Source organism: Myxocyprinus asiaticus, chromosome 33, assembly GCF_019703515.2.
Source record: "Myxocyprinus asiaticus isolate MX2 ecotype Aquarium Trade chromosome 33, UBuf_Myxa_2, whole genome shotgun sequence".
NCBI classification, from domain to species: domain Eukaryota; kingdom Metazoa; phylum Chordata; class Actinopteri; order Cypriniformes; family Catostomidae; genus Myxocyprinus; species Myxocyprinus asiaticus.
The window spans coordinates 31,547,652-31,564,834 of NC_059376.1; the positions used below are offsets into that span (position 1 = coordinate 31,547,652).

Genomic DNA, 17,183 nt, shown 5'->3' on the forward strand with positions numbered 1-17,183 from the left:
ATTCATCAACTCACTGTGTATATAATCCCCGCTCATACTTCACTTCATTGCGAAGTCTTGCCAATTCACCCGTTGTCTTGCATTTCTGAGCGTTAGCTTTATCTACTGCCTGCCTGCCTGCCTGCCTGCTTGCCTGCTTGCTTGCCTGCTTGCCTGCCTGCTTGCCTGCCTGCCTGCCTGCCTGCCTTGATTATTGCCTGTCCCTTGGATTAACGTCTTTGATTTGTTACTTTGTTTGGATTGCTTATCTGGTTTTGACCTCTGCCTGTTTAACTACGATTGCATTAAATTCTGCACATGGATCTTCACTCGGTGTCTGCCTCTGACTCGTTACAGAAGACTTTGCCGAAGTTAGATCCAGCTGAGTTTCCTTCTCTTCAAGCCGCTTTCACATTTCAAGCTGAACAGCTGGCAGCTCACCACCGTCAACTGGGACAGCTTTCCTCTGCCATGGAAGAGATGTTATTTGCGATTAGTTATTTGCGCACCACTTCTCCAGCACCAACTACAAATCCAGCCCTAACACCATTGTTAACCACTCCTTAGCCTCTTTGTGTCAACCGAATCTCCGAGCCCCTCATCTCTCTTTCTCAGAGAAATTCGACAGCACACCAGGTCCGCGTGATGGTTTTTTTGCTACAATGTTGCATCTATATCACTCAAGCTTCCTCCAGTTTCCCCACTGAGGAGTCCAAGGTGGCCTTTATCACCTCCTTGCTCACAGGTCGAGCACTGAACTGGGCTATGGCAGTATGGAATTGGAATAGCGATATGTAATCAACCTTTTCCCATTTCAAGAGTGTTTTCCAGAATTCAGTGGGTGGCGAAGACGTGTGTGATCACATCCCTCACTTTACACAAGGGAGTTCAACAGCAGCTGACTACGCACTCGCATTCCGTACTCTCGCAGCGCAAACCGGATGGGCTGATGCACCACTTAAAACCATCTACCGCAAAGGACTCGCGCATCAACTTCAGGTAGAGATGGCCAACCGAGATGAAAACCTCTCTCTCAACTAGTTTATTACCTTCTCCATCAAACTGGACAATTTGAAGTGAAGCCGCACTCCAGCTACCCTGTCTTCACCTCCTCTACTACCTGCCATAACAACACCTCAACACGAGCCCATGCAGTTGGGTCACTCTCGCCTCTTGAGAGAGGAACATCAAAGACGCATCCATTACAAAATGTGCCTGTACTGTGGAGAACCCGGCCATTTCCTCTCCTCCTGCCCCTCACATTCCTCCCTACCCACTAATACTTCGGTGAGTACTGACGAGTCTTATTTGTTGGAAAATAGAAATTTACTAGTTGAGGTAAAACTCTGTTCCAGTCAGAATTCCATTTCTGTCAGAGCTCTTATCGACTACAGGGCTGCAGGCAATTTTATTGACTCTGATCTCTGCAACCTGTTATCTCTGGATACTGCCCCTTGTGTGCCTTCTCTCTCTGTTACAGCACTAGATGGTCGCCCTGCTGGCACTGATCTTCACGTCACTCAACCTGTCTCTGTGCAAGTTGGAGCTCTTCATCATGAAACTCGCTAAACACAATCCTCACATTTCTTTGACTGACGGAGAGATCATCCAGTGGGGGACCTCTTGTTTTACCTGTTGTTTTTGAACCCCGCTGAGTCCTCTGTGCAACCCTCCATCCTGACAGCCTACCAAGACTTCCTGCCCATGTTTAGTAAAGCTAAGGCTACTCAGTTACCACTTCACCACTCTACTGATTGCGCTATCGACCTCCTTCCAGGCTCACAACCCCTAAGAGCCGCATCTACCCCCTGTCAATCCCTGAGACACAGGCCATAGAGGATTACATCGAAGAAGCACTTCAGATGGGTTTCATCCAACCCTCTACTTCAGCTGCAGAAGCTGGCTTCTTTGTGGCTAAGAAAGATGGCGGACTCCGTCCCTGTGTATATACTATAGAGGCTTATAAATGCCATCACCATCAAGTTTCTCTATTCCGCTAGTGCCTACGGCACTCGAACAACTACGGGATGCCAAGGTCTTTACCAAACTTGATTTGTGTCATGCTTACAACCTCATTTGCATCAAGGTGTGGGACGAGTGGAAGACTGCCTTCATCACTCATTCGGGGCACTACACATACCGGGTCATGCCTTATGGCCTTGCCAACTCGCCTTCCATCTTCCAATCCTTCATGAAGGAGATCTTTCGGGACCTTCTGCACCGAAGCGTTGTAGTTTACATCGCCGAAATCTTGGTTTTCTCCCCTTCCCTTGAAGCTCACGTTCGGCACGTACACCAAGTTCTCCAAAGCCTCCAAGATAATCACCTCTTCGTAAAAGCTGAGAAGTGCGAGTTCCATATCTCCTCCACATCTTTCCTGGGTTACGTGATCAGCCCCGAGTGGGCCCACATGGACAGTCTCAAAGTTGATGCCATCAAGAACTGGCCTCGACCGGGTTCAACCAAAGAAGTCCAACGTTCCCTGGGCTTTGTTAACTTCTAAAGGTGATTCATTCGCAACTTCAGCACCATAGCAGCCCCTCTCTCCTCAAAGGAAAACCTAAAACTCTTCAGTGGACTTCTCCAGCCACTAGGGCCTTCCAGGATCTTAAAGCAAGATTCACCATTGCACCTGTACTCCATCATCCTGATCCTTCCAAGCCTTTCATAGTGGAGGTGGACGCCTCTAACATTGGGATTGGAGAGATTCTCTCCCAACGACACGGTAACCCAGCCAAGATGTATCCCTGTGCTTCCTTCTCTCGCAAACTCAACTCAGCAGAACAGAACTATGATGTGGGGAACCATGAGCTTCTGGCCATGAAGGATGTGCTTGAGGAATGGCGCCATTGGTTAGAGGGTTCCCAACACCCGTTCACCATCCTCACTGATCATCGCAATCTGGAGTATTTACGCTCTGCCAAATGACTCAACCCTAGACAAGCCCGTTGGGCTCCATTCTTCACCAGATTCAACTTCTCGGTGACTTATCGTCCTGGGTCAACGAACACTAAAGCTGATGCCTTCTCTTGGATTTATTCTCCTGAATCCCCTCTGACCATCCTGCACAAATCAGTTATTGCTGCTCCTGTCCAGTGGGACATCATGAAGAACATCGAACATGCCACGTTGACGGAACAACCCCCACCCAATTACCCCAGAGACTGTGTCTACGTTCCTACCAAGCTCTCTCAAATCATGCAATGGGTCCATACCTTCTTGAGCTCTGGTCACCGAGGTGAGAACCGCACCACACATCTAGTTCAGAATAAGTTCTGGTGGCCTTCCCTATCCTGAGATGTTGCCCAGCATGTAAAGGGGTACTCTATCTGTGCCCAAGCTAAATCCTCCAGACTTCTTCCAGCAGGTCTCCTCCACCCCTTACCCATCCCACAACGTCCCTGGTCTCACATTGCCGTAGATTTCCTCACTGACTTACCTGTGTCTCAGGGTAACACCACTATCATGGTGGTGGTGATAGGTTCTCCAAAGCCTGCTGTCTCATCACGCTTAAGAAACCGCCTTCTCCAGAGATGGCTGAGACAATCTTCCAAGTATATGAGCTCTACGGTTTGCCAGATGTCATTGTCTTGGACAGAGGACCTCAATTCACCTCACGGATCAGGAGAGAATTCTGCAAACTTCTGAATGTCAATGTCAGCCTGATTCCGGTTATCATCCTCAGTCGAATGGCCAGACTGAACGCATCAACCAAGAAGTAGGTCGCTAAGTAGGAGGGCTATGGACCTGAGGAACAGTCTTCGGTCTCATTGGAAGACTTTCTGGACCCCTCCCTCAGCTCAGAATTTCACCTAGCCCATCCTGACCGCCCTGCCCCCAGGCCCCGGGGCAGACCCCCGGATGCTCTAAAGGGGGTCCTCAAAGGGGAAGTAATGTCACATCTGTTCACACAAGATCTCCTTCCCCTGAGTATTAACCCATAACCAGACTACATTTCCCAGAACCCCCTTCCTGCCATTGACTCGCACCTGATTGCCATTCATTCATCAACTCACTGTGTATATAATCCCTGCTCAAACTTCACTTCATTGCGAAGTCTTGCCAATTCACCTGTTGTCTTACATTTCTGAACATTATCTTTATCTACTGCCTGCCTGTGTTGATTATTGCCTACCCCTTTGTTTACTGTCTTTGATTTGTTTCTTTGTTTGGATTGCTTACCTGGATTTGACCTCTGCCTGTTTAACTACAATTGCATTAAAATTTGCACATGGATCTTCACTCGGTGTCTGCCTCTGACTCGTTACAAAATCCATGTAAAATGGTTTCTGACTAAAAACATGGTTACTACAATATAGTAATTCAGAGATGCAATATACACAAAAGCGATGCCAAGATGCGGGAACAAGTGCAATCGACAGACCCCGCTTCCAGATCAAACCCTTTTCTGCACTCCCTGACATTCACTGTGACCAAATCACTGATGAAATCATCATTTATATTCATTTTTATCTATTATTAAGTATTAAAGGAAATATTAAGAGTGGAAACAGGAAATTGGATGGGAAAAAGAGTGGGACAAAAGATGGACTCGAACTGGGGTTGCTAGGACAACATTACACATATTCAAACCATTTTTACACCCCATGCCACTGCAGTGACACCTGCTGTCTAGTTTGTTGTATATTCCTGTGGTTTCACCAGACTATTGGGGTGCAAATAGCTCTACTGTGTGGCAGATGCTATTTACCGGGGTGCAAATAGACTCTCTGAACATAATTTAGCCTGTTTGCCTACCCTGCGTAAAAGGCCAGCTTGGTTTTAGTCTACCTGGTGAACCAGCATAGCAATACTGCTCAACAGAAAAAATGAGGGTAAACAGTCTCAGTCTTTGTGATGAATCTGGATGACCATGGAAATCTTGCTGGTGAAGATAGTTTAGAAGCCTGGTGGGGAAACCATCACACTAGCATCCCAAAACCAGTGACCAGCCCCCAAAACAACGTACTGTATGCTGGTGACAAGCAATGCTGGTCTTTTCAACAGGGTATTTATTTGGAATGTAAACGCTTTCATTCATGTACTGGATATATTTTGTAATTTTACAGAGCAAGCCATCAGCATTTTGAAAGGACTGAGTTCTGTAGAGGTCATGGAGCCTAAAGAGGCACGTTTTAAAGTGGAAACCAGCATTAAATTGGAGAGGGCACCAAAATGGACCCTGAATGGAAGGCTACTAAGTCCCTGTTCAGAAATCAGGATTGAGAGGCAAGGAACCTCAAATAGACTTATTTTCACTCAAACTGACTGTAGTATGTGTGGCATTGTGCAGTTCACCTCAGGGAAGAGCAAATCAGAGGCTCAGCTCACAGTTACAGGTAATTACATAAATATTCTGCCTTGGTGTCATGAATTGACCTGTAATATAATGGCTTGCAAATCACATATTACCTGAATTCTTGTTTATACCTTCCAAATAGAGCGCCCCTTGATTGTCACACGGCCCATTTCAGACGTGGAGGTGAAAGAGAATGGCTCAGTTACTCTCAGTTGCGATTTCTGTCCATCCCCCAGAGTGGTGCGCTGGTTCAAGGGTAGAACCCCCTTGTTTGCCTCCAATAAACATACAATGAAGCGGGAGAAGAACCGAGTTGAGATGACCATCCAGGGTGTGAAGGCAATAGATTCAGGAGAGTATCGCTGTCTGGCTGGTGGTTCAGAGACAAGAGGAAGAGTAAATGTGGAAGGTATAGTTAGTTTTCTTCTGTATGACTGATTTCCTTCCTTCTTCCTGCTTTTCAGCTATGAAGACCATCAGTTTTAAATTCCAAGTATAGTCTTGAATTAAATTGATGTTGCATGGCAAGAATAACTTTCAGCTTTCTGAAGAATTCTTAGAACACAGAGACAAACAATAGATATCCTTATTTTTCATGCAGTGAAAAGGTTGAAAATCATAAGACACTTGGATCAAGTAGAGGTCGAGGAGGATGGAACGGCAGTATTTAGTTGTGAACTGAATTATGAGTCTCCTAGTGTCCAATGGCTTCTCAATGACAGAGTGATGCACACCAATCACATAAACAAAATCCAGAATTTTGGAAAGGTGTACAGTCTGATCCTAAAACGACTTACCCCTCAAGAGAGCCGTGTAACGTTCAAAACCTTTGATATCTGCGAGTCTGTGTTCCTACGAGTCAAAGGTGAGTTTGTCAATGGTTACCATTGGGCAATGAATATGATTTGAAATAAACCAAAGAAACTTCCACACTAATACATTTTCGTTTGGAAATGCATTGATTTTGTGATTGACCTCTCAACCACACTGGAATCCCCTAAAAATGTGAACATTTCGAAAAAGCTCTCTAGATTTGCATACTTTGTAAACAACAACATTAGAAATCTGGAAGTTTTTAAACGAAAATGGATTAGTGTGGACTTGGCCTAAAGCTAAAGGCTTTGGGTGTACAGCGAAGCTAAAGTCTAACTACTATTTATGATCTGTTTGTCTCTTAGAGAGGCCAGCAGTGTTCATCAGATCATTGGAGGATGTAGCAGGTGAGGAGCTTGGTGAAATTCGTCTGCAGTGTGAGGTTTCCAAGAAATTGATAACACCTGTCTGGAGGAAAGATGGTGCAATTCTAACAGCCAATGAGAAGTATGAGATTCTCCAAGTGGGGAAGTCTTTGACTCTTATTGTTCGCAAACTTAAAAAGGACGATGGTGGGGAGTACACATGTGATATAGGCTCCAGTCAAACCAAAGCGAAAGTCATAGTTCGTGGTATGTTTTATATACTTCTAAATTAAATAATTGACAAAAAATTCATAATAAAATTTGATTTAAACTAATGGATATTTTCCAGACCTGCGTATTACCATTGTCAAACGCATAAGGACAACAAATGTATTGGAGGGGGAAAACTGCAGTTTTGAGTGTGTTCTGTCCCATGATATCATTGATGAAGCATTGTGGATCTTGAATGGACAACTGATTGTCAGCAATGGACGGATCATAGTTGCTAACAAAGGGAGGAAATATATGATGAACATTCAGGAAGTGATGATATCTGATGCTGGGGAAGTGGTCTTTACCGTCAAAGATCTCAGTTGCAGGACTATGCTGTTTGTCAAAGGTGAGGCCCTCCTTTTTTTAATATTACTAATTACACAGTTTACATCATGTTTGTAATTTCAACATCACTCCTTCTATGTCTCGGCTGTTCTCAGAGAAGCCTGTGAGAGTGTTTCGGGATATGCTAAATGTTAAAGCAACACCTGGCGAAGATGCAGAGCTTAGCTGTGAGATCACCAAACCTGACGCAACAGTTAAGTGGTTGAAAAATGGCAGATTAATTAGAGTCAGCCCAAAATACGAAATTACCCAAAAGGATTATCTTGTGAAGCTTATCATCCATAATGCTGCCATAATGGACTCAGGAGAGTACTGTTGTGAGGCTGATGGGATTGCTACAAGGGCGAGATTAGATGTCAGAGGTAAAAGAATTCCTTACCTTATTAACTTTTACATGTATTTCCTGGATATACTGGAGCAAAGTAATTTTTACACTTCATAAATTTTTCCCAATGATACATGTAACTGCTCTTGCAGTGATCAGTAAGAAAACTGATAAATTACTCATTCAGTTCAGTCTACTGTCTCTCAAGAATAGTTTTCAATATTGTTGCTTTGTATTCTTTGTCCATTTAGACATACAACATACATTTGCAAAGGAACTGAAAGATTTGCATGCAGAGGAAAAGGGCATGGTGATCCTGGAGTGTGAAACCAGGAGGCCTGCCACCACCGTGACCTGGTTAAAAGGCCTGATGGTGCTCAGCTTGGGTCAGAAGTACCTGATGAAGAAGAAAGATGTTGTTCTTTCTCTCACAATCTTCAATTTAGATAAGAGTGACAGTGCCATCTACACCTGTGATGTTGGGACAATGCAGAGCAGGGCATTACTCACAGTTCAAGGTAAAGCCATATTGGATATTTGAATAGTGAATTGCCTTTATATCGTTTGCTACAATAATAGTCTTAAAATGCATATATTTTATATACTGTATTTAGCATGATTTTTAGTGCTGTGTTCAAAAAGTAGAGTAAAAGTTATATTTCTCAGATTTCTCAGGTTGTTGTAAATACTTGTAAAACTTTAAGAAAAAATGTGTTCGGACGTCATTTATAGTAACATTATGAATTTAAGGACATGATCACAAACCAGTTTTTATGCATTTGTTACATGTTTCATACTAATCTGGTCCTCAGGACAAAAAGTTATCATTTTGGATGAGCTCGAAGATAAAGAGTGTCTTGAAGGAGATACCGTTGTCTTTAAATGTCGGATTTCCCCAAGTGACTACACTGATGTTAAATGGTACCTGGATGAGACCTTGCTCTACACTAATGATCTCAGTGAAATCAAGATGATGCCTGCTGGCTACCATACTCTTACCTTCAAGCAGCTTGCGCGCAGAGACACTGGCACCATCTCTTTTGTGGCTGGAGACAAAAGATCATATGCATCACTATTAGTTAGAGGTAATTATCATAAATCATTGACATTTACAAGATACATATGGCAAATAAGCTAATAGTGTCTTAAACAGACTTTATGTCAGAGACATGCGTATACATACGAATGTCAGAAATCATAATGTTGAATATGGCAGCTGTAGGAATGGAAGTCCTGCCTTACAATTAAAAGAGCAAATCATCTTTTCGAGCGAGACAGTGTCTGTCAGTTTAATCGAATGCATATTAGCTGGACAAGTAAAAAAAATAAAAAATAAAAAAACTTTGCTTTGTATTGACCATTGGAAAATACAAAAATGTGAATCATAAAAAAACATATATGTAGATTTAAATGAATAAGTATACACTGTACAGCTTAAATGTAGACTGATTTATGTTCACCTTTGTAATTCAACTTGTTTCAATTGCAGAGAGACGCCCCACAATAATTAAAGCGCTGGAGGACACAGAGGCAATCGAAGAAGGAAGTTTGGTGCTGTTATGCAAGTCCTCAAAGCCGTGCCATATTGTCTGGTACAAGGATGGCTGTCTAGTCTGGAGTTCCTCAAAATATGCAGTCAGTCGATCTGGAAATGAGGCCAAGTTGGTCATCTGTGATGTGAAAGAGAGTGATGCAGGAGTGTACGAGTGTGATGTAGGATCTGTCAGAACTAAAGCCACTGTGACTGTTAAAGGTACAACTATTTCAACCAGTCTTTCAAAATAATCCACCATATGATAATTACCCATAAAGACATTTGATATGTGGCCATATATTAACTTGTATATATTTTTATCATTTAAAAAATAAAAAGTGACATATATATGTAAGAAATGTATAAGATTGTGACATTTTTCTGAAATTAGGTCCTTTAAATGTTTGTTTAATATTTGTTTCACATTAGCTGTCCCTGCTGAGTTTACAAAACTTCTTCAAAATCAGGAGGTCAAAGAAGGAGAGAGTGTGACATTGACATGTGAATACTCTATACCCGGTGTCCAGTTTATATGGCGCAAAGGAGCTGAGACACTAAAATCTGGTGGGAAGTATAACATGAAGCAGAGGAAATCATGCATCTCTCTTACGATACACAATTTGAAGCCGGAAGACTCAGGGAATTACACATGCATTTGCAGAGATCAAAGAACTATGGCAGATGTAACAGTCAATGGTAATAACATACATATTTTTAAACAATAGCTTTAATTTTTGATAAGCAGCTTTCTAGAAAATAATTTCTCTTTAGTTACATATTGTAGCCTACAAACATTTACCATTCCCTCTTTTCCAGCAGTTCCTATTTCATTTATTAAAGAGCTCAAGAACCAAGAGACAGAGGAGGGTAAAATTGTGACATTACGCTGTGAGCTTTCTAAAGCTGGAACCCCAGTGGATTGGTTGAAAGGGGAAGATATTCTCTGGCCTGGTGAGAAATATCAAATGAGACATATAGTTACTATACTGGAGCTAATAATCAGAAATCCAGTGCCTGAGGATAGTGGAACATACAGCTGTGTGTGTCAGGACCAAACAACTAAAGCCATCATCAAAATACGAGGTAAGACAAAAGGCTAACATGTTACAAGAATTTACAAAAATGTTATTGTGGTACAAAAGCTTTTCAATGATCTGAATTAAAGGGATAGCTCATGAAAATTCTCTCATCATTTACTCTCATGCCATCCCAGATGTGTGTGACTTTCTTTCTTCTGCAGAACACAAACAAAGATTTTTAGAAGAATATTTCAGTTCTGTAGGTCCATACAATGCAAGTGAATGGTGGCCAGACCTTTGAAGCTCCAAAAATCAAATTAAGGCCACATAAAAGTAATCCATATGACTCCAGTTGATAAATTCATATCTCCAGAAGCAATATGATAAGTGTGGGTGAGAAACAGATCAATATTTAAGTCCTTTTTTACTATAAATTTGCACTTTTACTTTCAGATTCTTTCACATTTTGAAAGTGAAAGTGGAGCATATGGTAAAAAAGTACTTTAATATTGATCTGCTTCTCAACCACACTTATCATATTGTTTCTAAAGATATGGATGAAACCACTGGAGTCTTATGGATTACTTTTATTTGGCCTTTATGTGATTTTTGGAGCTTCACCATTCACTTGCATTGTAAGGACCTACAGAGCTGATATTCTTATAAAAATCTTTGTTTGCGTTCTGCAGAAGAAAGAAAGTCATACACATCTGGAATGGCATAAGGGTGAGTAAATGATGAGAGAATGTTCATTTTGGGTGAACTATCCCTTTAAGAAGTTCTGAAAATAGAGCTAATATATTATTTATATTTCCTCAGCTCAACCGATCACATTCAAACAGAAGTTAAGAAATCAAATGGTTGAGGAGGGAAACAATACAATCTTGTATTGTGAGATATCAAAACCAGACACCCCTGTTGAATGGAGAAAGGGGAATAACTTGCTCAAGTCCGGAGAGAAGTACAAGATCAGGCAAAGAGGCTCTGTACTAGAGCTGAAAATTTTTCATTTGACGCAAGAGGATAGTGGAGTCTACAGCTGTACAAGTGGAACTGTTGAGACATCAGCCAACGTTACCGTTAGCAGTAAGCTAGTTAAATTCACTAGTCAAATCACTTTAATCAGTATTATTATTTTCTTAAAAAAATACTTGAGGATGAACTGTAAATGTGTTCCTTTAAATGTTTTGTTTTGTAGCCCAACTTGTCACTTTCAAAAAGAAGCTGAAAAACCTGGTAGCTGAGGAAGGTAAGACAATAACATTGCAATGTGAGCTTTCTAAAGCGGGTGTCCCAGTAGAATGGTGGAATGGAAATGATCTTCTTCAGCCTGGAGAGAAGTATCAGATAAGAGAAAGAGACACATCAGTTGAGCTTATTATATGTGAGGCCATGCCTGAAGACAGTGGAGTTTACAGATGTGTCTGTGGAGACCAAAAGACAAAAGCTACAATTAAAATTGTTGGTAAGGGTGACACATTCGAGCATTGAGTAATTACAGTATTCTAAAATTCCTTGTTCAGTTAATTTTGTGTTTCATAATGTATGATGTTTGCCCAGGTGCTCCTGCCACTTTTAAGCAAAACCTTAAGAACCAAGAAGCTTTGGAAGGGGAATCTCTAATTCTACGATGCGAGCTCTCTAAAGCTGGAGTGCCTGTGGAATGGCAGAGAGGAGATAAACAGATCATATCTGGGACACGGTACCAGATGAGGCTGGATAGAAAGACTGCTGAGTTGGAAATAACCAATGTTTTCCTTGAAGATGCTGGAATATACAGCTGTGTGACCGGAGACCAGAAGACCACAGCAGAAGTGAAAGTCAAAGGTAAGCCCAGCATTTAAATAAAAAAATGGCTAAACCACCATACCTACTGTATATCAAATGATTTCTGTAAACCAAACATCCACCTGTGAGGTAATGCTGGATATTAAAAGACCTGACAATGGTTTCCCAGCTCTTCCAATTACTTTTAAACGAGAGCTTCAGAACCAGGTGTCTGTAGAGGGTGAGAGTGCAATATTTATCTGTGAGCTTTCCAAGCCTGGTGCTCCAGTTGAGTGGAGAAAAGGTAGAGTCATTCTGACAGCTGGAGACAAATATCAAATGAAGCTGGAGGGACGACTGACCAAACTGGTGATAAATCACCTTGTAGATGGTGATGCAGGAAATTATACCTGCAAAACCAAAGATGAACAATCAACAGCTGAATTGATGGTTCAAGGTAAGATCGGATCAACTACTCTAAAGCAAAGAGAATTAGAGAACTATTGAATATTATGACATTTACGAATTTAATATGCATTTCATAGTCATGACCATGTGAAATTTGCCTAGAATTGAGAGATCCTATTCTTCCATTTCACATTAAATGTCCACTTCCTTCACAGCTACAATGGCATGCTGTCATGTACACAAACCCACTGCAGAAGTTTAATTAATCTCTCATAGAACTCACTGATGGATTTTCATAACGTGACTTTAGTTTTAAATCATACCCTCTAATATTCTAGTCTTGATTTCAGAACTCCCTTGATGTGTTTCTTGTTGACCCAACTCATTACAGTGAGGGCTAGATATCGAGATTTATAGTGTGTTGGTTTTAAATCCATCAATGGATCAATTATTAAAAAGTATATCTACGAGGAGTTTTCTATCCTTTTAAATAAGACTTGCCTCAAACTTAAGGGTGTTGACTTGTAAGTTTTTACACTGTTCCTCATTTGAATCTTAAATCATCTCTTTGGGGATGGATAGAAGCAACCATGACACTTTAGCTGAGGCTACATGCCAAAACAATCTTCACTACAGAAATAAATGCTTACTCAATTCTCCATGACATCCTGAAGGACTCCCTGCTACCTTTAAACAAACTCTGAAGAACCAGGAAACTAAGGAGGGAGACAGTGTCACTTTGCATTGTGAACTTTCTAAGGCTGGAGTGCGAGTAGAGTGGTGGAAAGGAGAAGAAATGCTCAAAACTGGAGAAAAATATCAGTTGAGGCACAAAGAAGCAACAGTAGAATTGTTAATAAGGAAAGCACAACCAGAAGACAGTGGAGTTTATCGCTGTGTATGTGGAGATCAGAAGACAGAAGCCACCATTAAAGTTAATGGTAGGAATGACTTCCAGAAAGTTTTCATGTTCATTTCACTGCAACTGAGATTTACCCAATTTTATTTAGAAAAAAGAAAGGAAAGATAGAGCAAGAGAGTAGATTCTACATCTTTATTATTCTACTGCTTTGTGTAGATCTCCCCATCACTTTCAAACAAGAACTTGTGAATCAAGAGAGTGAAGAAGGGAACAATGTCACCTTGCGCTGTGAACTCTCAAAGGCCAGTGCTGATGTGGAATGGTTGAAGGGAGAGGAACTTCTTAAGCCTGGAGATAAGTACCAGATGAGAAAGATAGCAGGTAAAGTGGAGCTTGTTATCAGGAAAGCAGTACCTGAAGACAGTGGAGTCTACTTCTGTGTATGCCCCAATCAGTCATCCAAAGCTATGGTTAAAATCAATGGTATGAAACTCAACTAAACGATAAAATGGTTGCAACATTTTTAGATCAAATAATCTGTTTAGGTGACGCAAATATACTTACCATTTCTTAGCTCTTCCAATCACATTCAAACAAAACTTGAGAAAAAAAGAAGTGGTGGAGGGCAACACTGTTGCTTTGCGTTGTGAACTTTCCAAACCGGGTGCCACAGTGAAATGGTGGAGGGGTGAAGAGATGCTGAGACTGGGTGAGAAATACCTGATGAGGACTGAGGGAAGGATTGCTGAACTACTCATCAAGAATGTAAACTCTGAGGATGTTGGCTCATACAGCTGCTCTATAGGGAAAGAAAAAACTACAACAGAGGTCAAAGTCAAGGGTACGCGCTACTACTGCAAAGACAAGTCAATAAATAATTAATCTTGTTTTAAGTTGTATGATTAGCTGATTTGATTATTAATGACATAGCTGTGATTCTAGCTTTCCCTCATGGATCATTTTTATGGTTTTCATAGCTCTACCTGTCACTTTTAAACAAGAACTACAAAATGAAGTAACAAAAGAAGGTGGTCAAGCTGTGTTTAGCTGTGAGCTCTCTAAACCCAGTGCTCATGTCGACTGGAGAAAAGGAAGAGTCATTCTCAAGACCAGTGACAAGTATGAAATGAAGCAAGAGGGAAGGTTGACCAAACTTGTCATACACAATGTGGAAGCAAATGATGCTGGAAACTATTCATGTAAAACCAAGGATTCTGAGTCAACTGCTGAGCTAACTGTTAAGGGTAAGGCATGTGGAACTTTTCAAAGGCGGCTTGGCTCACTGCTTTAGCAGGCAACACTTTGGTCTTTCTTTGCTTGCTGCTATGAAGTTGTATTGCTTCTTGTGCTTTAGTCTTCTGCTTCGCTGTGCTGTGAGGGTCTGCAATATTTTGTTGTGAAATAATGAGACATATCTCTACATTTTGGTTGCTACTCCCAGTTCCACCTATAACCTTCAAAGTTAAGTTGAAAAATCAGGAAGTTGAAGAGGAAAACACACTCATCTTGCACTGTGAACTTTCAAAATCTGGATGTCCTGTTGAATGGAAAAAGGGAGAGGAGCTCCTAAGGTCTGGGTACAAATATCAAATCAGGGAGCATGGTGCTACAAAAGAGCTGATCATCATGAAAGCCATGCCCGAAGACAGTGGGGTCTACAATTGTATATGTGGGGATCTAAAGACCGAAGCCACAATCAAAGTGTTTGGTATGGATTAAGTCTTTCAGAAAATCCAGTTTTATTGTCACTTGAGCTCACATGAGCTAACATGCCACTGTGCTTTCTCAGCCATGCCAGTAACATTCAAACAAAACCTGAAGAACCAAGAGGCCCCAGAGGGAGGTTTAGTTATTCTGCACTGTGAGCTGTCCAAAGCTGGGGTACCAGTAATGTGGTGGAGAGGGGATGAGGAGCTTAGCAATGGGACTAAATATCAGATCAAGCAGGAGGGATTGGTTGCCGTGTTACACATTAAGAACATCCTTCCTAAGGATGTTGGGGAATACAGCTGTATTGTTGGAGACCAGAAGACCACAGCTGAAGTGAATGTTAGGGGTAGGTCCAATGCAGCTTCAGTGACTTTCTCAATGGATATACAGTTTCTTCAAGGTTGTCCATATTTTTTTAGAATAATGATGATTGAGTCTATAGCCAAATGAGATTTGAAACAAAAGGAATGGTACCTAGAATGGTTTTGTCCTTGCACACTAATAATGTCTAAAGACACATGTCCATGTTTATACCCAATACCTTGACAACATTAAGGCTGGATTACACAACACGACTTTTAAAATCTGAACAGATTATACATATACTTAGTATCACACAATTGGCTGCAAAAAAAAAAAAAGGAACACATATGTGAGAATGCTGTTTGTAGATTACAGCTCAGCATTCAATACAATAGTGCCCTCCAAGCTTGATGTGAAACTCCGGGCTCTGGGCTTAAACAGCTTGCTGTGCAGCTGGATCCTGGACTTCCTGTCAAGCAGACACCAAGAGTTAGAATGGGCAGCAACATCTCCTCATCACTGACCCTCAATACTGGAGCCCCACAGGGCTGTGTCCTCAGCCCACTCCTGTATTCCCTGTACACACATGACTGTGTGGCAACACATAGCTCCTGTAGGTTCTACTGGTTGTTTAGATCAGTGTTACTATCAGAAATAATTAATAATTATTTATTTAGTTATTAATTAATATTCAAATTAAATAATAGAATCTAACTCATTAAAAACCTCATATGGGGCACCAGTAAATGTAGTGCGCTACGTTCAGGAGCGGGTTTGGTTATAAGCAATAATTAATAATTATCAAAGATAATTATTAATTATTAAAATCAATAGAACACTGATGAGAATCAATGTTAGCTTTTTTAATCCTTTAAATCAACAATTATCAAAGATAATCACCAATTATTAACATCGATGTAACATTGATTAAAATTAACACTAGCTTATTGATCCTTCAAATTCAACAATCATCAAAGATAATTATCAATTCTCAAAATCAATAGAATATTAATAAGGATTAATATCACCGGGGCACCACCCAGGAATCAGGGAATAATAACCAGATAGTATAACAGTCTCAATATTAGATTGTCCTCTTAGGAAAATCGACATCCGAAGAATAATCGACCCTCGAAAAGAAACAATGAAGGCTTGAATCCGAGCACTGACATACCCTGTCAGCATTTGACACAGGTGTATGCAAAACAAACCAAAACAGTTCTTTTGAAATATAACAAAGTTTATTTATGCAGTAATATCAATTAATAATCAATACAATGCAGTCAATAAACTTCCGACTTACAACTACAAACTAAACAGTGATATGACTAGATATATTAACCAAAATAATCCTATAACACATGAGAGGAAGGTGTGTGTGTGAGAGAGAATGGGTGTGTGTGTTTGTGTGTGTGTGTGTGTAAGGAGGGACGTGCACAAAATGGCAGACGTGACTCTCGTGGAGAGTACGTCACGCGAGATTTCCGGCCAGAGAATATGGCCGCGAATGTGGGTGGAGAGAAGCCGGTAAATGGCGTCTGCCAGTTTACCGCGTGTCCCCGCTTGTACGATAACTTAGGGACAAAGCTGAGCTTATCACAAAGTTATCTACTAGCCAAAAGTGTGTGCGAGAATGTTTGTGAGGGGTTGCGTGGGTCCGTAAACTGTACAAGCAATAACCTTGATACACAAGAATAACACACTATAATATTCTATCTCCGCCCAGACGTAAACCTCTTACTTGAATCGTATGAGGACGCAGACGAATGTGTGTTCATCCGTCCTTTAACTCCAACTCGGTTCCTCGAGGCTCGGGTGATGACGGGAGGCCGTTTCCTCGTTCTGTCGGCAGGTGGTACGGCTGCTGATTCTCGGCAGGCTGGCGGAGAAATCAGCAACATCGACTTGAAGAGGGAAGAGAAATCTTTTTTTCTCTTCACTTCTGCAGGCAAACGGATGAAGATGCGGATTGCTCGGTGATCCCTTTGGATCCGTTAGAGTGTTCGGTGGAACACAGAGTAATCTCAACTCGTCCAGCGAGATGGAGATTGTATGGCCACAGTTTTCAAGTCGTACATTACTTCCTTGTGCCACGAGGCTACACCTGAGAGCAGCGATGAGCAGCATCTACACACGCAAAGTTGTTGGAAGCAAATCCCGGAAGCATCTCAGAGGTATTTC

General features: G+C 41.3%; 1 protein-coding gene across 1 annotated transcript in view; it reads left to right on the forward strand.

Moving 5' to 3' along the window:
• Nucleotides 1-17,183, forward strand: part of obscna (obscurin, cytoskeletal calmodulin and titin-interacting RhoGEF a) — a 66,490-nt gene that overhangs the window by 9,841 nt on the left and 39,466 nt on the right. Inside the window, exons 6-26 of the mRNA XM_051668855.1 lie at nucleotides 5,049-5,318; nucleotides 5,421-5,687; nucleotides 5,880-6,143; nucleotides 6,457-6,723; nucleotides 6,806-7,075; nucleotides 7,170-7,436; nucleotides 7,651-7,917; nucleotides 8,212-8,484; nucleotides 8,889-9,152; nucleotides 9,363-9,629; nucleotides 9,750-10,016; nucleotides 10,772-11,038; nucleotides 11,151-11,417; nucleotides 11,513-11,779; nucleotides 11,910-12,176; nucleotides 12,802-13,068; nucleotides 13,206-13,472; nucleotides 13,564-13,830; nucleotides 13,967-14,233; nucleotides 14,431-14,697; nucleotides 14,779-15,045. Coding sequence (XP_051524815.1) covers nucleotides 5,049-5,318; nucleotides 5,421-5,687; nucleotides 5,880-6,143; nucleotides 6,457-6,723; nucleotides 6,806-7,075; nucleotides 7,170-7,436; nucleotides 7,651-7,917; nucleotides 8,212-8,484; nucleotides 8,889-9,152; nucleotides 9,363-9,629; nucleotides 9,750-10,016; nucleotides 10,772-11,038; nucleotides 11,151-11,417; nucleotides 11,513-11,779; nucleotides 11,910-12,176; nucleotides 12,802-13,068; nucleotides 13,206-13,472; nucleotides 13,564-13,830; nucleotides 13,967-14,233; nucleotides 14,431-14,697; nucleotides 14,779-15,045 — 5,613 coding nt within the window. The remainder of the gene's footprint in view (nucleotides 1-5,048; nucleotides 5,319-5,420; nucleotides 5,688-5,879; nucleotides 6,144-6,456; nucleotides 6,724-6,805; nucleotides 7,076-7,169; nucleotides 7,437-7,650; nucleotides 7,918-8,211; nucleotides 8,485-8,888; nucleotides 9,153-9,362; nucleotides 9,630-9,749; nucleotides 10,017-10,771; nucleotides 11,039-11,150; nucleotides 11,418-11,512; nucleotides 11,780-11,909; nucleotides 12,177-12,801; nucleotides 13,069-13,205; nucleotides 13,473-13,563; nucleotides 13,831-13,966; nucleotides 14,234-14,430; nucleotides 14,698-14,778; nucleotides 15,046-17,183) is intronic.